The sequence below is a fragment of the Anopheles bellator genome, chromosome 2 (assembly GCF_943735745.2).
Source record: "Anopheles bellator chromosome 2, idAnoBellAS_SP24_06.2, whole genome shotgun sequence".
In the NCBI taxonomy this organism is placed as follows: Eukaryota; Metazoa; Arthropoda; class Insecta; order Diptera; family Culicidae; genus Anopheles; species Anopheles bellator.
Genome location: NC_071286.1, coordinates 71,941,246 through 71,963,217, shown reverse-complemented (window position 1 = coordinate 71,963,217; position 21,972 = coordinate 71,941,246). Strand labels below are relative to the sequence as shown.

Genomic DNA, 21,972 nt, shown 5'->3' with positions numbered 1-21,972 from the left:
GGAAGCAGAGAAACGCAGACTCCACGCACCGATGACAGCTTGCGTTTTAGACAGGGGTTTGAATGATTTGTTACGCTCCAAGCGTATCTGAAATGTTTCTCGATTCTCCATTTAAATGAAGTTTAATTTTTAATTGATAATTATTCTCAATTAATTGTCATTAAATTGAAGCTTCAATTTAAAAACAAATAGCAGTGGCCTTGTGATAATTTGGTGTTACTGCAGCTTTTGGTGAGAAACGCATTTTTTGACAGCTTGCGTTTGTAGGATCAAAATAAAGGACTGTCATTTTCTGCGATTATTAATTAAATCAGTGCAGAAAGTGAAACATCTACACGGGCACGGCAGGTGTTTTTTCAAACACAATTGCCGGCCGCTAACCTGCAGAAGGAGCAATCCGTCGGATAATCGCAGCAGCAGAACTAAATGAGTCACAAAACGGCTCTGGCTGAGTTCTGTGTCGCAGCGAATCCGTTCATCAGCGCATCCGTACTTCGAGCGTTTTCCTAACGGAGAAAGCTAACAACGGGCGTGCAAATGATGGCTTCGGTGCGAATACCGGAGCAGAAAATCATCCTCTGCGGGGAGTATGGCGTCGGCAAGAGCTCCATATTTCGACGGTTCGCGACCAACAGTTTCGTTACCACCACTGATCGGAAATCTACCCTCGGGTTGGACCACTTCGCTAGAACGTATGGTGTCGGAGACAAGGAAATTAAGGTTTGATTGGACTACGGACGAAAGATCGGATGAATTTTGCAGTAATGGACAAACCTTTCAGCTTCAACTCTGGGACACGGGTGGAATGGAACGGGTTGCGTCTGTCACCTCCAGCTACTACAAGTTTGCCGAAGCTGCCATCCTGGTGTTTGCGTTGGACAATGAATCCTCATTCCATGCGCTCTCGCAGCACATGCTCGACGTTGTGTCCTACGCTGAGAATGCCAAAATATTCCTGGTAGGAAATAAGGTAGACATAGAAGCAAGTGGCGATCCACCCGTAACCGATGCAGACATGGAATCGTTTTGCGAGCAGTGCCAAAGTCTGATTAGTGCGACGTACAAAACGTCCTGCAAAACGGGCGAAGGCCTAGAGGAAATGTTTCGCGACATTGCATCCTCGCTAGTAGAATCGAACCGCTCCCGACTTGAGCTGCAGGCACTCGAGAGTCATGGTTTCAAGATTCACCCACCGGACGAGGTGACTGACCCGGGATGCCTATGCTAGTATATCTATTGATGGAGCAAAGTTTACTCTCGAGTTTGCTGCATTCTCGGTTTAGTTTGCTCCCCAGAAGCCAACAGAACTTCACTTCAACCCATTCTTCATTTGATCATCGAACTTTAAACGACCAGCGGATCTTCTTACGGTTGCCTTCCGCTGAGTGAAACCGTCCTAGCCAAAGCAACATTGGAATGCACATGAGTGCTATTCGCTGTGGGAATATTTCGCTTGCCAAGCTACGAGAACGAACATTCAACAAAGTGCCATCAAACGACGAAGAAATCAGGTGCGGTGATAACGATAAAAGGATAATTCAATTAATTCCACGTACAGAAACAATCGTAGAGCAGCCAGAAATCTGCTGCATTGCGCCACGAGCAATCAAACTAATCATTCAAAGTGCGTTTTAGTTACTTATAGGGCTTCTAGTAGGGCTAGTGTAGCGTATTATTTAATCCATCGATCTTATGTATTTATCGTAACACATTATAAGTTTGTTCGTAAGTTATAAATTCATGCATAAACTAATCAAATTCAGCGTGATCGCTTTTTGAATAAATTATTGGAAACAACCGCGTTTTGCTGTGAATCGATTATTTCTACTCAATAAATTTTTAGCCGAATAATGATCCCCAGCCCACTGTGCGGTAAAACATCGCGTGTTGTTGATTTGTACACAAAACCATAAACGTCAAAATGCTGGAAAAACAACGAACATCGCAAGATTAAAGTGATCGGATCAAACATGGCCGCGGACGGTGAGAGTATTTGTGGCTATTTAGTGTTGTTTACGTTGTTTTCCGGAGCAATTTTGGCGGCAGAAGGTAAAGGTAGGTGCAGATTTTCTATTGTGAATGTTATTTGGAAGAAAGTGAGTGTTGCTCAGTTGCCCGAACCATTGCGACATCCTGGCTCCGATCGGAATCTCGGTCCCCGGGCCGACAGGTGCGCGAGAAAGAAATGGCATGCCTGGAAATCTGTGGTTTGTTGTGATTTAGAAGCGAATGAGAATGTGTTATTTTCGGACCTTCCACTGTGCTGGGTGCTTCTCGTGCATTGTGAGAACACGAAATTCTATCAATTGAGCAAGAAAATACCGCGAAACGAGTGTTTGTCGATGAAAGAAAACACAGCAACAATCATCTCCGATGCCATGTGTTGAGCTAGATTTGCCTTCTCTTTCTATGGCATCACAGTGATCGGTGATCTTTTCAGATCATAATGTAGCCTTAAAATACACAAAAAAAACTTTTGAAAATGTTATGGGCAAACATTCAACTATGCGGTTAAAGGAAAGAAAATGTTCGCTTTGAGAATGTTCGTGGGCTTGATGAAGGTCAGCGAGGATCAACTAACCAGTCGGTAGAGCATGAGACTCTTAATCTCAGGGTCGTGGGTTCGAGCCCCACGTTGGGCGCTGCGATACTAAATATTCTTTTGCAGGTTTTAACGATAGGGGAATAGTTTATTAGTTTCTTCACAAACGGATTGTTTTATCGGGGCGATCACTGAAGAATGCGTAAATTGCTACTGTGGTTCGAAACAGTCCGTTTGGTTTCCTTAAGCTCGTAGCGACCATTTCCTGATCCCGCGGCATCATGCTCCATTTTATCGATTCCCACGCTAGAACAGGTTCCTCTATCATGTCGATGAAAATGGAATTTTCTCACTATTTTCCCATGCCGTACTCGAAGCCATCACACGTTTGCCTTTTTCTTCTGCCCATGATCAGGATTCTGACGTCGCGCACCAGGCAATAATGCTGAAGGCACAAGAAAAACGGCATACGTGAAACCAGAGCTGATGACAAGTGGCACAGATTGCATTTTTCCGTTGCCCCACCACTTATCGACATTATCTTGTTCACTTTTCGTTAAACTTATTCGCGCGTGATCCCTCAGCTCAGGGAATCAATCGTCGCAGGGACATCAAGAAAAACCAGCCCTTGGTCTTGTTTGGCGTTGCGTTGTGGGGACATTCGGCGGATTCAAAGTGGCAATTTAACTTTGTTCCTACGGGTTAAGTATAAAGTTAAGATTAGGGTTGTATTAAGTAAACAACGATAAATGGAGACGAACAAGTGTGACCAGAATGAGCCAAATGTGAGGCACGGCTTGATTTTTGTGTTTTGTTGCTTTAAAATAAGCTTACCGATACAAACTTGTGCTCGATCAGGCCGATAAACTTGATGAACGATCAAGTTACTCCTCATTCCGAATGCGGAGACTGTTGGTTTTGGTGGCCGTTTGTGGCGAATGAACAAATAGCGCGTAAATCTTACTCGGTAATGTTTGCCGGAAATTCAAATAATAAATATTTATCAGCCCGCTAAACCTGTAAGTCTTCCAGCCATCGACTCATTTACCGGCTCGGTCGGGTCTATTGCCACGGACCAGCGTTCGTTCGGTGGCTGTTTGAAGTAATGAAGCGTACTGGCCAGTCCATCATCTCGGTGATCGTCAAAGCTATGTGTCATACGAGTATTGACACATCTTCGAGGTCGCCACTGGACTCCTGATTGTACTTTAAAATGAAGATTCCATATTTCGCCGCCTGTCGCCGACCGGTGAAGTTTGCCGTAAATTTTATTTATTCTTCCTGTAAATACTGTCCCACTCTGCGTGATGTGCATTGGCGGCACGGCACAGCACTCGTCGCCAGCGTATATCATTAACAGCATTATGGGAAAATATTTTCCAGACGATCGTACTCGATCGACCGTACGGGGAAAAGTGTGTGCAGCAGCAAAAACAAAAAAAGCAAACGGGAGAAGACGCTGATGCTGTCGCCGTGATTCCCGTTTCATCCGTTTCCCGGTCAGGTTCGAGTGGTAGCATTTATGGTAGCGGTCACTTGTCGCTGACTGGCGCTGGCCTTCCATTTGCGCGCAATTTCGATCATAAATTATCACACGCGCTCGCGCATGAGCTTCCAGCCATGTCATGGCAGCCGCCACCGATCGCCACTGATCGAGGCTGGAGCGCTCCTGTCGAAGCGCATTTTGCTGGTTTCCCTTAAAAGGGACAACCGGTACGTGTCTTCTTCCGGTAACCCGGCGTACGGGCGAAGGGTTTTTGCAAAACCGATAACATGCCCGGCCGGGCACGTACAGCAGTCCCACACCGGAGATGGCATTGACCGCGATGGAGATGGCGGAGAAGGGCTACTTTTCTCGTTGGGGATGAGAATTACTCTACAATTGGAGTGACATTCACCGGAATGTCCATCGGGGGAAATATCATGTCGTACGCGTGTGGAAATAGCGTCGCGCTGCGGAGCAACAGTAAATGGTCGCTCGGTTTTTTTGTACTGATGGATAGCGCAATCAGCACGTTGACGAGCATGTTGGCGCCAGTGTCAACATATTAATAGCAGATGGCATCCTACTCGTTCTCTTGTGAACGTAAAAGTTGCCCAAGCTGGTATGGATCACTTGTCGTTCAACTACGATCGACCGAGTGTTGCTTTATAAATAGATCGAGCGGAGTTGTAAATTAAAGGGTAAGCAAAATAGTTGCACGTAATGTAAAAGTATGTCCTAATTTTCGTATCAGCAGGTCCTTCAATGTTTATGCAATTAAAAGCTTCATTAAGAAAGGCTCCAATTATTTTTTGTTTTGTTTTGCTCAGTGCAAGACTTTCTCAATGTCGTAGAGTATGCCTATCAGGCGTCACTAGTCCGTGAGGCAATCGATTCCCATTTCTTTAGGCCAAGTCCCATAGGCAGACGCCGGCCGGGGCTTTCCATTCGCCCAAAAATGGCCATCGGTAGAATGGACGAAAAATGAAACACTCATTGGTTCGCAAAGAGCGACTTCGTGACCATCATCATCATCATGCTGAGGCTGGTAAAGTATCTGCTTCCAGCGGGGTCGGTGTGTCCATCAACGGATCACTTTTTGTTTCGAGTTCTCCAACACTTGGCTTGACATCTGGTAGACACTATCGAATAATTCTGGTGGCTTCTACCCCGCGCCGTGTTTCGCCCCTCGTGTATGTGTACGCGCGAACCCATCATCCATCTTTTTGTTCTCCCAGTTTATGCTTGATCATCGCGGCGGCCCAAGAGACCTGCCCGAGTTCTTCCGATGCCGTGTTTTGATTGATCTGGCTAAGAACTTTAAGGGAGCCCTTTACTGGTTAAGCGCCAAGGGAGAAATGCTTGAATATTGTTGAAAATATTTTATCCATTGTGACAAAGTATTTAAACAGTCACCTCAAGGGAAGGAAGATCAGCAGAAAATAATAAAAAATCGCTCGGAAAAAATGTTTTCATTTTCTTTTTGTCTTCGAGTGGTTGGTACCCTTTGCTCCATAAATGATCGATAGTCCGTTTCGCTGATTAGTGGCGATCATGCACTTGCCCCCGGTGTCGCTCGTGGCACGTCGCCCGTTGACCACCCGTCTTCTTATTTCTTCGCTGTCCATCGTTCCGCCGGGGCGTTCGCTAGTGGCCAGCAGGCGCCAGATAGTCGGCGGGCCGCGGCTCGCGATTCAATGGCGGGTTTTTCTCTCATCAGCTTAACATTTGTTACTCTGGAACCGTGACCGAAGGCGCCGTTTTGTTTTACGTTTTGTGAAATTAATACGCTCGCCCTTTCGGCGTCGTGTAGCAGCGACGTGCGGCCGGAAGTGTAATCTGGTATCTTCTTCGGGAGCATTGCTCGCACGACCGCTTCGATATGGCACCCAGCCCGCTTGACAATCGGCAGAGAAGGAGAGAACAAAAAACTTTCCTCCGAATCGAAATCCGATTTGGTCACGGTCACGGATTGGTGATATTCGAAAAACTTGATTAGTGGCACAAGCGAGAAACCTTAGTTCGGTTCGGGAAGACCCGAAAGCTCTCTGCTGTCACGCCGCGAACGACCGTGACGAACATGAAGCATATTCTGTTCTCGGATTATCCAGCACAAATGAGGGTTTTTTTGAGTAATTTAAATATTATTGATCAAAATTCGGTCCGTGCGGCGCGGGCCACGGGTCGGACTGAATCGGTACAGGTCACACAGTCCTGTCGCCGTCGATGCCTTTGATATGGATATTAGGCTGCCAGAGGTCACTCCAACTTCACTGCACCGAACAACGATTCCTTAGTTTTATTTTTAGAGTTTTTAAGATTGTCCAATGCTCCTTCTTGAGTTTTATCGTTTGCCTTGGTTTTTATGATTCAATCGATTGAATCGATCGACCAAACGCTACACCGCGGGAAGAACCGTGACCGGGACCGCGTCTGGAATCACAGCTTTATGACGGGTTGTATCAAAACCGGTGTAGGTTAAGATGCACCAGCGGGGCTTTGGAGTAGACACTAAAAAGGTGTTGGAGTGTGGAGCAACGTTGAAAACATCGCTCGCGTCCGTCTCGGTCAAGTGAGAACGGAGCAATGCTGATCCGTTCAATTTAATGATTGGATTCATAAAACAGTATCACCAGGTTCGATCAGTCCGCCTCAATACGGTGAGGATGTTTTTATTGCCCTCAGCGCACGGTGCTCATTATTCGCGTAGCCCCGAGCCGAGCAGCGATCGGGGATGGTGCTTGTAAATTATCCTCCGTATCGATGCACCCCAATCGCAGGTGCATACTGACCTGCTGGCCGCTGGCTGTGGGATGCGTTCGCGCAAACGCGCGCTGGAGGATAATTTTCTCTCGCCATGATTTATGAGTCCGTCCGGCGAGGGAAGATTTGACGTGGCCCCGGCAGGGCAGAAGAAAACTCATTCCCCGGGGTGTGACACTCGTCGATTGAGTTCACCGTGGCGCGACTGGCGAGCTGATAGCTGTTCGTATCGTGCGGCCCATCACGAGGCCCTCTAAAGGTCGCAGCGCCGCTGCATGGTAATTAGCCTTGTTCTTCGAGGTGTGCTGTTGAAGAAGTGTTAATAGTGTTCGAAATGAATCGAACTTGTAATGAGTGGTTATTAATCATGCATCTTTTTGTCTTCGCTACCTTCTTACAAGGGCTCCACGGGATCACGCACATGGTGATCGACAGTACATTATGGTCAGAAACAAAACATGTGGAATAAAAGGTCAATGTCTTTGAATTGGTCCTTTCAAAAGTTAGTCTGTTTCTGGCAATTGCGTATTGCCAACACCCTGCACGATGAGTGGAATTATTCGTTATTACATAGTGCTGCGTCCTCTCTGTCTGGGGCTGTGTGCCGATAATTTACACCACTGCTTAGTCCTTTCCGACTCCCGAAAACATAAAAAGTAGGTGCCAATGGCTCCCCCAGAGAATGGTAAACGGGATTTTAATGCATTTTCCAGTACGCGCAGCATCGGCGCCCAATTTCGGTCGTTACTGATGACTGCCATCGTCCATCGCACATCGCGAATCGGCACACAAGGGGGGCCCTTTTTTGCGTAATGATTATCACCGCCCAGTGCGCCCGAGTTGCGCTGGACCCTGAAATGCGCAAAGCGGAAGAAATTATGAGCGTAATTTTTAACTCACGCGGGTCCTCCCGGGACCCGGGGACGATCGGTGAAGGCCGTCCACCGGGTCCAAGCGGGAACATTAATAAAAAATAATAACTGGAAACAACCCCGTTAGCGCTGGCGACGGGGACCCGGTGCGCCCGGGTTTTTGGCCGCGGCCCCTGCCTGAGTGCGATGATGATGGGCTCCGATGGCGAGATGATTCGGGGTTTGTTGTGCAGCACTTTTAGCCCTACTCTTCCCTCTCCCCGGCCACACGAAATGCGTTTTGGGCGTCCGTTCTTTTTCTTCTACTCCACTTGCCCGTTGGCGAGACGGCGTCAAATGGTGCGGGACGCGCACCTACCTAAACTGCGCACGATCTGACCGGGGAGACGAGCCGGGGACTGTTATTAGGGGGGGCACCCATCGACGCGGGTTCGACGAGAAGGTGGTAAGAAATTAATTTTCTTAAACGTTTTATCGTTTCTCGAACTTCCTTCGCTTCGCTTCTCCACCCAGAGCATCAGGGACCGGTCGGTGGCCGTTACGAGGCGCTGAAGTGATGGATCGGAAGGATCCCCTAAATCGTGCCCTGATCGCTGCATGATCGTGTACGGCTGTGTGAAGATGTGGCTTGCACACGACAATGTTGGCCAGTTGTAAAAAAGTCATTTCCCCAGCCTAAAACTGGTTGCGCTTGTTACGCATCGGCGTCGCCCGTTAGAAGGCCGGGCTGGGCGGGCAGCGGGAACCGTTGGGGATGAGAAACCCGTTAAGAGCGGGACCGTAATGGAGGAAAATGGCCATCGAAAAGTAAATGAATATTGGAGGGCAATTTTTATTTCTAAATTGTTCGACGGGCGCACGTTCCACGTTGCGACGGTGAAATTGAATTCGGATTGCCCGGGGACTTCCTCAGCCTGCGGGCGACGGGCCGCTAGTAGAAGTAATTGCCAGGCTCCCGTGTCCGATGCCCTTCCGCGGGCGGGCGTCAGTTGAGTAATTTGTAGCGACTGGTTAATGACGCCATTACGCCGCGCCCCGAAAGAAACCGACGGCGGGGCCCCGGCTCGGCTCTTTTCTTTATTGCGCGCAGCGCGTCAATGTGGAAATGGCCACTTACGCGTGCAGATTAAATGGTGTACCCCGTCGATCCCCGTACTGGCCGATCCCGTGATGGCGTGATTTGTAACGTTTTGCTCACGCGCATACTAATGTGTGGCGCGCACGGGCGGCCTAGGCTCGCGCCGCCGCTCATCGATATCGGTTTCGATAGCGCGCAAGAATTTATGCAAATTGGGCTGGCGAGGGGGCGCTACACGCCTCGCGATTCATTGCGGCGATTATTGTTGCTGCGTCTAGGAGATGCATTGGTGGCCCCCTTTCGAAAGCATAATCAAGCGCTGATAAGCAGCAGCACAGTACAACGTCGAAACGGCCACACGGGACACGTGGTCTGACACGACGGGCTAATTGCGTGATTTATACCATCCCGTAATCGAATATTGAACGAGCGCGTGCGTTGAAACGGTTCGCCGTCGGGGACTTAAAAATAAGAAAAACATTTTTTTTTTCATTATTGCATTTGGCTGCTAATTTTAGAAATATGTTACAAACGATCGTCAATGAATTTTATGGTCCCGTTTGTTGTGGGCCCGTCTCTTCGTCCCGGCGAAGACGATCGTGCGGCAACGACGTGCACACATAAAAACGTGCTTTGACGATCGCTTGACTGCTGCGCTGCGCTGCGCCGCGTGTGTATTTGCGTACGGAGCGTGGTGGGTTTTGATTAAAATAATTAATTATTCAAATTAGCAGCCTTCGAGAGTTTGCTTGATTGATGAAAATTAGCTTCACCGCTGGCCGTTTCGGAACGGCCAACTCCGGCCCTGTCAGCCAGCTAGCCATTCCCGGGTGCCAGGGTGAACTATTGAACTGCGCTCGGCGCCATCGAGTGTTGGTGTTCCATTATGAGCTCGGTTGTTGTTCGAGATTTTGATTGCCACCTTTTTTTTGTGGCGCTCTCCGTTTTCGTTAATGTATTGCATCCACCATTAGGAGAGCGTTTTCCATTCCAGTTCTTCGCAATTAGTGTCTGTCCATCTTCTTGAAGTTCGCCCCTTCTGTTGATGAGGATGGGGTCGCTTTCGTGAGGTTTCAGTTTGGTCGTGGTTCGGTTTTTGCATTACACGTATCTTTTCCCATTTTTGGCGCCACGGCAAACGGACGTGACGACGGGTGACCTAGTTTCGGTGCAAAAATGGATCTACGATGAGCGGAGGGATCATTGGCTGCTGATGCAGTGACTTATACTCTGCAGGCTTGTTTTTGGTTGTTTTTTGCATAGTCAACTTTACTCTCAAAAGAAACGGTAAGCATTAGAAAGTGCGGAGAAAGATCTACGTGTCAGCGAAGGTTACGTACGCTGTCTCGTAAATGGATGATTTAATAAACCTATCCTTTTACGAAAATAATCGTCTCGTTAACGCATAAAATATGGGCATTCTAGCGGTGCTCATATTTTATTCAATTTCTCACTGTATATCTCCGCAATGATTATCAGCGACTATAAAGTATCCGTTTACGTCGTCCCGTTTCAAGCGAACGAGGGCCTGTGTTTGTACCTGGCCATGCAATGATCATAATTTTTCATTTTCCACCATCCGTGGATCAGGAAAACCGGCGACCGTCGGGAGGAAAACCTTCACACACCGTGAGCTGCCGTGAGCCAAACCAGTACGAAGCGTGACATGATGGTTGATCGACGATGCACATTTAACGATACGATATGGACTATGATTGATGATAATCACTTAGTCCCTTCTTCTGCGGTCTGCAATCGGGTGGAAAATCTATATTTGACCCGGGCCCCGGTTGTGGCAAAGGCGGTAAAACCCGAGACACACTTGTGCGCCGTTCCGCAGCAGCGCAACGGGGCATTGGCCTACGCGCGCGGGGGCTATGCAAAAGTGCATCGTGCCCCGGGCCGACCGAAACCAGAGATAGATTTATAAGATTTAATTGAAAGATATCAATTGCAACGGCACGAGGGTTGGCAAAAGGCCCTCCGGCTCTGCTACCTTACCGGCGATGGGTGGATGTTCATATTTGGTTGGCCCGAGCCAAAATGGATGGACCCCGGCAGGTTGCGCGACGGGGCCTTCGGATCCTTGTTCGGCAACCTGGCGCGAAACCGTATGGCCGTGGATCGACGCGAAACGGGTTGTTGTCGGGTGGTCTGATAAAAACTCGATCACTTTCCCGCAGGGCGTTTGGAAGCGACTGACTGCCCATTAAAGGTCAAAGCGTTGTTTCGCTGGCCGATGCGTGGAAGAAAAAAACGAACGATTCGATAATGTTCCAACACACGGGACCGGGGTAAAGAATTGCGCAAACATCCGACAGCCAACTTTCCCCAACACGGTGTCGCTGGGACGGCTACCGATCGGGTGGCTGCAGGACCATCACACAGGCTGGCAGTAAGATATCAAAACGCTGGCATCGCACCGAAAAGACACCGAGGATGAAGACTTCCAGACAGACGCGTGTGTCGTGTGAAGATCGCACACGGATCCCGCCGTGGGTCGCAGGGGCAGCGTTCGATCGATCGGTAACCATCTGCGCCGGACGGAGTGCGCGGTGTTTTCCGATAGCTTCCCATCCTTCGTTCGTTCGTTCGTTGCCACGTCAAACTCCGACCCCAATCTGTTCCTATTTCGATCGATTATGGGCGTTTGCGGGCCTCTAATCGTGCAGCATCTTCGTTCGGGTGGCACACGCCGCGGGAAAGATGTGCTTACCCGGCCCAAGGGGAGCGAGAAGGACCTTCTAAGTGAGCTAATGGCCACTAAAAGGAAAATCTGTCGCTTCTGCCAACAACCACCACACGGTACGCCCGGCCGTCGGAAGCTTCATCGTGTCGATTTTTCAGGTCGCTCTTTGCGTAAGGGAACCGATCGTGCTGAGCCGCATCGGTTCGGGTGTTGGCAAGCTGAATGGGAGGCTGAATATCACCCAAATGGGGGAGCCCGAAGGCTCTAAATGTTTGAATGGATGCAATTATTGGCGTGTTTGTTTACCGTTTTGTGGTGGTACCCGCTCCCCGAGCGGGAGAGATCGGGGACCAACGACGATCGTGAGAGGCAACTATCTTGTTAAAATTAAACGAAAAAAAACCTGAAACATGAGGCGACCAGATGGCGCATAAGCAGCGAACACTGGGACCCGGGTTGGCATCGGTAAAATCGAAGCCACTTTACGCACGTTTCGGGTGTGTGGCGTGTGATTCATTTATGCTTCGGCCCAGACGCTGGCGTACGAATCGATCGATAATACAGATCGTGCAGGAAGGCGTGAATCATCCGGTGTCGTCTAGGGAGCGATTAAAAAGTGGGTCAATGCCGTAGAAACGGTACAATTATTCGATCATGCGGTTTGTTACGTAAATCGCAGCCCAAATGAAGGATTGGTGAGCAAAATTGCACGTTCCACTTTGACAGCTGCGATCGTGTTCCTTTTAAGGAGACAATTGAAAAATTGCTCGAAACTGCGCCAATGAACGCAGGGATTTACAGATGACGGCGAAATAACCACATTTTACTAGTGCTGCGACGAGTTGTTGTCTTCAATGTAACTGTTCAATGTTGTCTTTCGACGCGGATTCGCGTAGTAGACAAAGTGATGGGAGTTAACAATTTCTTTTTCAGAGAACATTCGTCAACCAAATTAAAAGAAAGACATTCAAAAGGCACAATTTGATGTTTATATGGCCGGGTTGAAAGTTTGATGCTTCAAAAGTCTAGTATATTGTCGCAGCCATTCAACATTATTCGACAAGCGCCGCACCGATCGTAGCAACCTTTTGAAAGTGGCTAAAACGAAAACTGAGTGCTATCGGTGGTAAGTGTGCAAAGTAATATCGTAAATAGTTTTGTCCAATGGTTTATCTTAGTTCTTAAGTTTATTTTAGTCCTAACCGCATTACGGAGACCACTCCAGGCTGCTTGAAATAATAACAATCCATTGGATGGCTGGCTCACTTCTTGCACGAAATAAAGTGCGACCATTTGCGTCGAATGGGTACGATTGCTGGTCCCATTCGTTTCCTTTCTCTCTAGTGCTCCCGCAAACGATCGCCAGGGCACTGTGTAAAAGGCGAATTGCGTGCCGTTAGTAGCCGCAGCTTCCCCTGGTGGGCCCGTGTCGTGCACTGATGGTGTCCATCGGTCATATCGACTGCTACTGCACTTACCCAGCGACTAGATTCAACCCGTGGTCCGTGTTTTTCACCGTCAGTAAGGTATAAAAAATTAGCCCACCCCGTTTCGCCCGTTATGACAGCGGGCGGACGGAGGAGCATGGCCGACCGAAGTCGTCGTCGACGGCGCAACGTCGGATCGGTCGGAGCATAATTTATCCACTCCGCGCGCGGTGCACATTCCACAGATTTGCTCAACAACAAAAGAAAGTGCATGCTACCGTCTCTCCCGGTGGTGTCGGGGAATTATTTATAGACCGACCGCGGGTCGCCCGCGGTTTCATTTTGGAGCGCACAGCATGCCCCACCGACGAGTCCTCCTGTTTGGAGTGGCCGGACGGGCGAAGTAATTTCACTAGGCGGAGGCACAGGATTTGTTAGATGATTCGCTCGGTACGTGTCCCTTTGCGGGCCAATAATTCTCCATAATAACGCCCAAGAGCCCACGCTAGTGCTTGGTACATCTCGTGTCGGCGAATGCGAATGGGTTGACTATGGTCCGATCTTGTTCTTTGGCCTTCCCGGTCTCTCGGTCCCAGCCCGGGGATCAGCTACCGGTGTTTCCTGCTCAATCGGTCTTCCGTTCTTGAGGAGAGATTTTCAAGAGGCGCAAACGCTGGGTGGGTTTCGCCTGTACACACTCTCGTGTACTGAACACTTCTATGCTGGCCGAAGACAAATAAAACGCAGTTGCTGTTTGCGCCTGCGCGTGCGTTTGGGGATGTAAATTATGGAAATCAGAAACGCCGATCATAACGGCGGATCCCAACGGCGGTCGAGATCTCATCAACTCGTCGGAAAGGGAGAAAAACACACGGCTGATTGAATAGGCTCCGCTAGAGAGGCCGCCGTGTGGGCGCACTGGAAAATCGTAAGATCGTAAATCGACGGCTCGAGCGGCACCGGTTATGTTACCATAACTGTGTTCTCCTGCGCTCTGGCCATTTGTGTGGGCTGCTGCTGCTGCTGGTGGTGCGGGCCACAGTCAGCCACACGGCCAGCGAATGGGTTCAAATAAATTATGCACGCAGAACTGAAGTGCCTATTTAAAATTCCATTACTTATCAGGTTTTGTGTGCAGGAGGCCAGGCCAGGCTTCATTACCCGGCCCCGACCAACGACGACTGTTGGTTGTTGTGTGTCGTAATCACAAGCACAAGGAGTATCGCTTTGGGGAGCCCCATACGGTTGCTGATTGCAATCAATATTGCTACTCATTGACCAAGGAACCTAATAACGCCATTAGCAATGCAATGTTATGCCCATAAATCTTATTGTTTTCCATATTTGTGTAATTTTATATTGTAGAATCGAACCCAGCCATACGTTTTATCTTTAAGCCGTTGTCTTTTGCGGCATAATGTAGGTACTCCACTATCACGGGAACTATTTAATGTCCTTTGGCATCATTTGCAGGCACGTTATGGATAGGCAAATTAAATGTGAATCTTCTCCAACCGGTGCGAAACGGGGGCGCCCGCCAGACGAACTGCAGAGAATGCGGAAGCATAATTATGTTTAGATGGCGCTAAAAATCTCTACTTTCGACGCCAACCTGGCGGGGCGCACGGGCGCGACAGATTAGTGGTCCGCTGGTCGATTATTGTAAGAAATTAATCATCGGTAGGGCCCGTGCCGTGCGTGCGAACATACACTTTTGGTGTCCGCTTCTCGGTGTCGGCAAGTGTCCGGGAATGTTCGGATGTGGCGCCAGAGTTCGGCGACAAACAGGTTCACGCGAACCGTGTATGGCCTTTACGAGCACGGAACGCACGGCGCACGGTGGCCGCCTGTTGTCAGCTATCAACCATTTCTGTGGCCGTGATGGACTAATGCGTGCGCGAACCCTTGCCGAGCCGCCATCGGTGTCACAATGCATCACCGTTCGCATCGAGTTGGACGGCAAGAATGCAAACGCGACGTTTGGTCGCCATTGCGTCGCCCTGACGCTCGGTTCTGGCAATTTATTACCCCGCATGATAAATGATCCAGTGCGCCCCGGTGGCTTTAATTGAGATCGACGTTCGACGCTACCGCGCGGGTCGAAAGATATTTGGGTGTTTGGAAATTAAAAATTCACCGTTTCACAGCGTCACGGAGCACGGAAATTAAATTCGACGAACGAACGAACGTCCTTTTCCTTCTTTGGCTCCTATCGAGTTAATCCCCGCGCATTGGGCCACCGGAACCCCGGTAAATTTATGGCCTGTCGAGGAAGTGTGAAAATACAAATTTGCCGTAATGTTCGTTCGGGGCTAGATAACGTGGCTCTAGGCTTTGGACCGATCGCTGCCATTCGCCGGACGATAAACGACCATATTTTCCCCATCTTTATTCGATGTCACGCTGCACGGAACGATGCTTGAAGTTGCGCGTTAAAAATGTGCGGATTAGCCGTGATTACTGCCCAAGGTTCGAGATGAGAAGTCCCAAACTGGTATTGCCGAAATGGCTTATCAAAAACGGCACTGGTTGTTATTTTTGAATTCTGAGAAGACCCATTCGAAAAAGGCAGTTCCTGTGTCCTGGTTGGCTGTAGCGGACAGCCCATCCCAGCTTGAAATAGCGTACGTTTTTTTTTTCTTGGATGGCCTGTGAGACGCCACTGGATATCGCTTGGAGGTGATTCTCCCGAACGGGGTTTCGATATCGATGGGCATTAAAAAACATAAAACACCCCGGGTGGGTGGACTGGCAAAAAGCAGTGCCCTAGTGCTAAAATTGCCCAAGTTTGCACCTAAACGGGGCAAAAACCGATTATGCTCTCTGGCGTTCGCCCGTTGTGTGGCGCGCCGTGTCCAGACGCGGACCAGACCTTGGGCCTTAATTAAGAAACCGCATGTCTCACGAGCGGCCATTTGCATAATCAACCAAACGGACGTCACAACAGCATCTGTCAGCACGCCCGGACCGACCGAGTACTGCGGCCTGGGGGGCTGGGCAACGGGTGGGTCCATAATTTTAGTGACCCATCGTCGCCATCAACGGCGATCGATTTCGCATTTAGAGAAAACGAAATCGATCCACATACCTTTCGCGCGCCAGCTGGCTGACTGGCCCGGCAGAGGAGCTCTCGGCTTACACGGTGGCAAATTCGAACCGTTGTCGCTTCTATTCGTTTCTGATAAGGCTATCTGATCTTGCTGGCAGCATCACCAGCAGCAGCAGTAAATGGCGGTAGTTAGCAACGGACACGCTGATCTTGTGGAACGAAACGACACCATGTTACGCGTATCGGCGACACTCCTAATGAACGCTGGATGGACGGCATAAACCATCGGTTGGCATTGACCAAATTTATGCGCATCCCATATAAAGGGAACCGCGCTCACCGTATTCACTTTCTGTGCTCTGTGGTCATCCCTGAGCGGCTGATTGATTTATATGCGATCGATTGGGGCGAGGTGTCGAAGACCCCGTTGCCCAGCTCATGCTTTGTATTCGTATCTCGTGCTGGTTGATGAGCACCAAAAATCGGGCGAAATAAAAGGGCTTTTCCCCAATTTAATGTACCCTAGTTTGGTGGTGCGCCTTCGATTTGGGCGAACTTCATCGGGTATTCCAGCCCCATAAATCATCGGTAACGACGAATCGCCTTACGGGGCGACATTAAGCGATCTCTCACCAAATCGGTGCATTTCATTCCATTTTACCGTTTACGGTGACACTCTCGAGTGGGCGGTACATGGAGGAAGTTTGTGGGATTGTGAAGTGCAATGAGTTGTTTTAAGACCGCCTTGTCCTCGTTTCCTGCCATGGGGGACGCATGGTGGACGCTTCCATCCGTTCGTCCGCCACAAGGTTGGAGCTGTCTCTTGGCACGGACGTGCCTCCCACTTCAACGCCGGTCGACGCCGGAGGACGTGCGAACGTGCGTATGCATCGAGGCTCGAGAAATTAAGCTGTCCAGGGCCCGAAGTAGAGGATGACCCGTAGCCGGTGAACGGCGCGCGTATGTCTATATCGAGTAAATGGATTCAATATGGCAATAAACGAATGAGCGAACGAGCATTTGTAATTGGATTTTAGACATTTCTATCGCTGCTCGCTGCCGATGCTTACCGCATTTGGGTGGACATTTTGCGTTTACAGGTTCTCTCGTGGTAAACGCGAATGGTCAAATGAAATGGCTTACGATTAATTTTGTGCAATCGTTCGCTACTCCTTCTGTAAGCAAGCAGAAACGTTTGAATTCAATAATTGCTGCACCACACAGCTGCTGTTGGCTGATTGATTCACAAAGTGCCTATTATGGATGCCATAATGGGTAAAATCAATAGCAGGAAAAGGGACGACGTCTCATTCAAATGTTATCGAATGTGAAATTAAAATTAAAGGTTATTTCTCCATTATTCGTGTTGATACGTGGCCCACATAGCTGATTGAGTGCTAGCGGCCACGTGCTAGCCTTTCTTTGCGTGGAGAATATTACACGCCGTTTGACATGGTTGTATAAATCCTTTCTAAGCCAAATGCCGAACACTAAAACCCGTCTAAAACTGAAGATCTATTCCACCGGCCCACAACCGTGCCTAGTGCCCACAGCGTAGGCCACAATATATCAGAAACCATTGGTATGGAAATGTGCCTCCGTCGTTTGTCTCTCGAACCGATGAATGAATCTTTCGCAGCGAGAAAGACGTGTACGAGGGGCCGATAGCACGATCGGAACTGCCGCGTAAATCGCCCCAGCGTGTTCCGAATTTTAATTGTGTCCTTTTCGAAACCGCGTGTAGTGTCTGGCTCGCAGCGGTTTCTCTCCGCTGAGCTCGGTTCATATAATATGCAAAAGGTTTCGCTGTGTGTTATTATCAATTATTGCGAATTGATTTCCGATTTACGACTTCATAAACGTTGTGGTCCCCTAACGCGCCGTCTTCGTCGTGGTGGAGCCAGAATGAAGATGTGATTATTTACGACGGATTTAATTGTAGCAATCATAAAAGCGACACAGGTTGACAAACGGGCCTAGACGGCCGGGGGTTTGTGGAAAAGATGTTGTTATTCCTGAAAAAGATGCGCACCACCGAACCCTTGGCCTAGCTTCGCGGCAAACAAGGCCAACAATATTAGCTTTTCATTAGCGTTTTATTGGGCCATATTTTCGGCGAACGGCGATTTAGACAGCACAGCCGTAGCAAATTTGTGTCCAACAATTTTATGGGTGAAAATTTCGTTGTTCGTTACCGACATTCGGACATTTGGAATATATTTCGGTTTCCCTCGAACTGGAAGATCGGCGCCTTAAAAAGGAACTCAAGGGGTAGGGGCTTGAAGGTGCAGAATACGCCAATTGATAAGTGTCACATTTAACGACACGTTAAGTACTTTCCATCATCAACCATTTCCGCTCTATGACGCCAGCCGGCGGCGGTCCTTTCTTGTTTCATTTTGCGGTTTTTGGGACCCCGTACGATTGCTACTTTATTCACCGCGGTTAAATGTTTTAATGAAAAGTGGTTTTATCGTCCCTTATCTGCCACTGACAGGCGATCGATTTTACCTCGCCGTTAGATGCGATTTCCGACTTCGGTTTGCGTTCCATTCTTTCGATAAAATATCTCAAAATCTGGCTAATCGTTGCGCTACAGGAGAATGCTTTTAAGTGGCTGCCAAGCTGCCGTACGTTTACAATCAAACATCGTTTCAGCCTTTTATTGCGCGAACTTACGCAAATATGTGAATGGTAGCGATCGTTTGCGAGGTGTTTGCCTCCGATCGTGTGGATTCTTTCAACTGACTTTTATCGACGGCTGGGGCTGATATCATTCGGTGGGCAGAAGGCTGGTAATAACACCACCAACTAAAATCGCCCTTTGAAGAGCGTCCTAGCATTTTACGATCTCGTTGCTGACGTACACGGTGGCCTTTAGGGGGCTTCTCGGACACAGTTGACACCGCCTCGGGTCTAGGTGTTTTTTTACGATCGTCAAGCACTTAGTAGTGCGATCATGAACTAATACCGGTTTGTGCAACCCCGTTTTTTTTCGTACTTCCAAATCCTTCCGCTACCTTCCGGGGGGACATTAAGCGCGTGGAGAAAACGATACACGGAAACCTAACTAATTAAACAAACTTCAACCTTCGTCCGCCGACATCCACGACGGCACACAGCGGTGTGTCTTCCAAGAAGAACCTAACACCCAATCGTAAATCTCAGAATGGGCTCCACCGGGTGGTTGGGTGCTATTATTTACGCTTGGGATCCCCATAAAAACGCGGACGATTTCGTCGAAATCCCACCAAGCCGATTGTTGTTTTTTGCTGGCTAGTTTCGAAGAGTTGTAAAAGTTTCTCCGTGAATGCTGTCGCATCGCTGTATCGGGATGTTTAACTAAATTTCGCTTGCCTTGCTTCAAACTTAGAGAAAAACCGACGTTTAGCAATGCGCCAAATATGTTGACACATTTCAGCGCTGGCATCTCCAGTGGGACGCACGGGTAGGATATCAAAGGAACCGCCCCTCCCGAGGGACCAAGTAGGGCCTCCCGTGGAATGGAAGACCCAAACGAAGTGTGAACATTACAAACAGCGTGTAAAACAACGCGCAGGCAATTATTCTGGCCCAAATCGATCGATCTCGCCCGCCATTAGGTGTCTTGCGCCCGGTTTTGTCGCCGCGAACGGCCAACGAATGCTCTCGCGTCGCGTGCATTCTGGCGGCATTCTGCGTGCCTCGATCAGATCTTTTTTCAAACGAAGGCGATTTTTAATGCGATCTCCCAGGCCACGGGGGAAGAACGAGCGCGAACATATCCCTTCACACTCTTGGGCCGGGGCTGCTGGTATGCCGCCGGCCCCAGTGCTCCTAGAAGCTTGGTCCCGGCTTGTTGTTTATTTGAAGGGTGTTGAATTCGTTTTCGCCTAAAGGGAAAGAACATTGAATGCATTTTACCGACGGTGTCAATCATTTCGCAAACGACAGGGATCTAACGGCTCGAGTGACACCTTTTTTGGGATTTGCGCGAAAGCTTTTTCCGGTGTGCATGCGTCTCGAAATCTGTTTGATGCATTCATGTTTATGCATGGTCTGTTGGTTCACACCAACTTGTTGGCGGTCGCCTGGGGTCACTTAAAACATTACGCGATGGTACCCTTTGTATCGCATGAAACGGCACAATTTATTTAGTCCAAAGGTAGAAATAATATATTTTTTGACTTGCAATCCTTTACTGTTACTGGATGAAATTAGTGATGCTAAGCATAGGCCAACCATGTTTGCCGCTGGTCCGCTTGAGTATAATTTCCTCGTAGGAAGTGAAACGCGCCGCTTTTTCCGCCAGCAAAAGCCACTCGACGATGATGGGCGAACGAATCGGCACAAAGAGTAACACCGGAGACACCTAGGAAGAGACACGGACCAGATCTCAGCAAAACCGGGTCCCGCGAGACGGTGGACCGTGTAAGTTATTAGCTTTTTGCACTACGCAAATTGATCGTTTTCAACGCCTTGCCCGCTCGTTGTAGTGGCGTAACGAGCCGAGAGAACTAGTTATCGGGTGAAAATGTACATTCCCCACCTCAGTGCTGTCCCCAGATAATCCACGACAGGCTGCGGCACAGTTTTATGCGAGGGCGCGGCCACATGAGCAGCAGTGTCACACTTTGTTGTTGGCCATCGCGACCCACCATTGCTCGGCCACCGGGCAGCACTATGTTAACGAGATTGGGGGCCGCACAAAAAACAGTGTGCTCCTTCAATTACACCGCTACTAATGACTTTTAATGTTTCGTAGAACGTGTCGAATGGCCTTTCTATAACAACGATCAACGAGTTCGTCGGTTTCTCCCCGCATCAATCCGAGTGTTTTTGTCGCTAATTGGAATAACGCGCGAAAGAGGCCAGGAACAGGAAGAAAAAAGCGCCGCGACGATCACGATCGCCAAGCGGAGGCGATGGGCAAGTCAACGAAACATTATGCATTTTGTAGCGCAAACGTACAAAGGCACACAGGAAGGGTCCCAAAGGCAGTGGAAGGACACTGTTCGTATTGCATCGTAGTGGATTAAGCAGAGTTGGACTATGGTGTAAAATTGTGAAATTTAAGAAACACCTACCCGATGCTCTCTTTTGCACTCAGAGGAACTGCTGCATGTTTTGTAATAATTTCGTAAATCACTAACCATTGTTTGTTGAAATATTACATGGTTGAGTCATATTTTGACGCACAATTGCTTCCGTATTCAGTGTGCTATTGTCACCCGCAAAAGTCCCAAACGGCCCCAAGGCTCGCTCTGCATTCCGGCCATCCTCATCGGCCGAAACGATAAGGACATGTGTAACCGTCAGCGGCAATTGCATTGAATTGATTTTATTCAAAATAATTTATTTATGTACGACATTTTGTCGCCTTCCGAGCCCGATCGTTTGCTTTGCTTTTGGGATTCGCCTTTGCGTGCCGTTTGTTTATGTTTATGTTTGCGGGTTTGCGCGGTTTTTTTTTGCGAAAGAATCTGTAACCAAAACGGACACCAACTGGCCGACACAGCCGTACGAGAAAGAGAGAGTACCAAGTGTAATGGGGACAATAAGCTCTCGAAACGATCGAAATCGAACGAAACGGCGGTCGCGTCGAAAACAAGGTTGTCCGAGAGGAGTCGGCACGCAAAAGAAACAGACACACACATTGTCGGAACCTTGACCTCGCGCTTGAGAGGAAGAAAAGTCGAGCCCGGGACCTAAGGGGTGCCCTATGCTGTGTGTTGTAGGACAACCGACCGGCAACATCAGTATCCGTTCGCTCGTACGTTTCAGGTTTCCATTGCTTTATGTTTCATTTATGCTGCCGTCGGAGCGGCGGCGTTTTCCAGCGGCCATGATTTTCTCCGTCTCTTTTGGTACGTCCATGCTTTCGGGAGGGAAGTTCACCCACCCCAACGGAGGGGGCCCTTGCAACTAGTGCTTTGCCGTATGCACTCGTTATGCTGCTATGGTTCCACAGAGGCACACGAAGGTGCCCGCCTGAAAGCACGCGCAGCCCATGCTTGCCTGCGATGATCTAGAGAGAGAACGGATTCCCTTTGCGGATCCCTTCGTTGCGATTGTAAATTAAACACCTAA

The 21,972-nt window shown here is 49.0% G+C and overlaps 2 protein-coding genes across 2 annotated transcripts in view; both read left to right on the top strand.

Annotated features, from left to right (window-relative positions):
- Positions 1 to 332: 332 nt before the first annotated feature.
- LOC131209774 (ras-related protein Rab-14) lies at positions 333 to 1,789 on the top strand. Its single transcript, XM_058202911.1, has 2 exons — positions 333 to 720; positions 782 to 1,789. Exons 1-2 carry the CDS (start codon positions 538 to 540, stop codon positions 1,226 to 1,228), a joined length of 630 nt encoding a protein of 209 aa, XP_058058894.1. The 5' UTR covers positions 333 to 537; the 3' UTR covers positions 1,229 to 1,789.
- Positions 1,790 to 1,964: 175 nt separating this feature from the next.
- Positions 1,965 to 21,972, top strand: part of LOC131211983 (bone morphogenetic protein receptor type-1B) — a 76,718-nt gene continuing 56,710 nt past the window's right edge. The window contains exon 1 of the mRNA XM_058205685.1: positions 1,965 to 2,055. Within this exon, the coding sequence (XP_058061668.1) occupies positions 1,971 to 2,055 (85 nt within the window). The 5' untranslated portion in view covers positions 1,965 to 1,970. The remainder of the gene's footprint in view (positions 2,056 to 21,972) is intronic.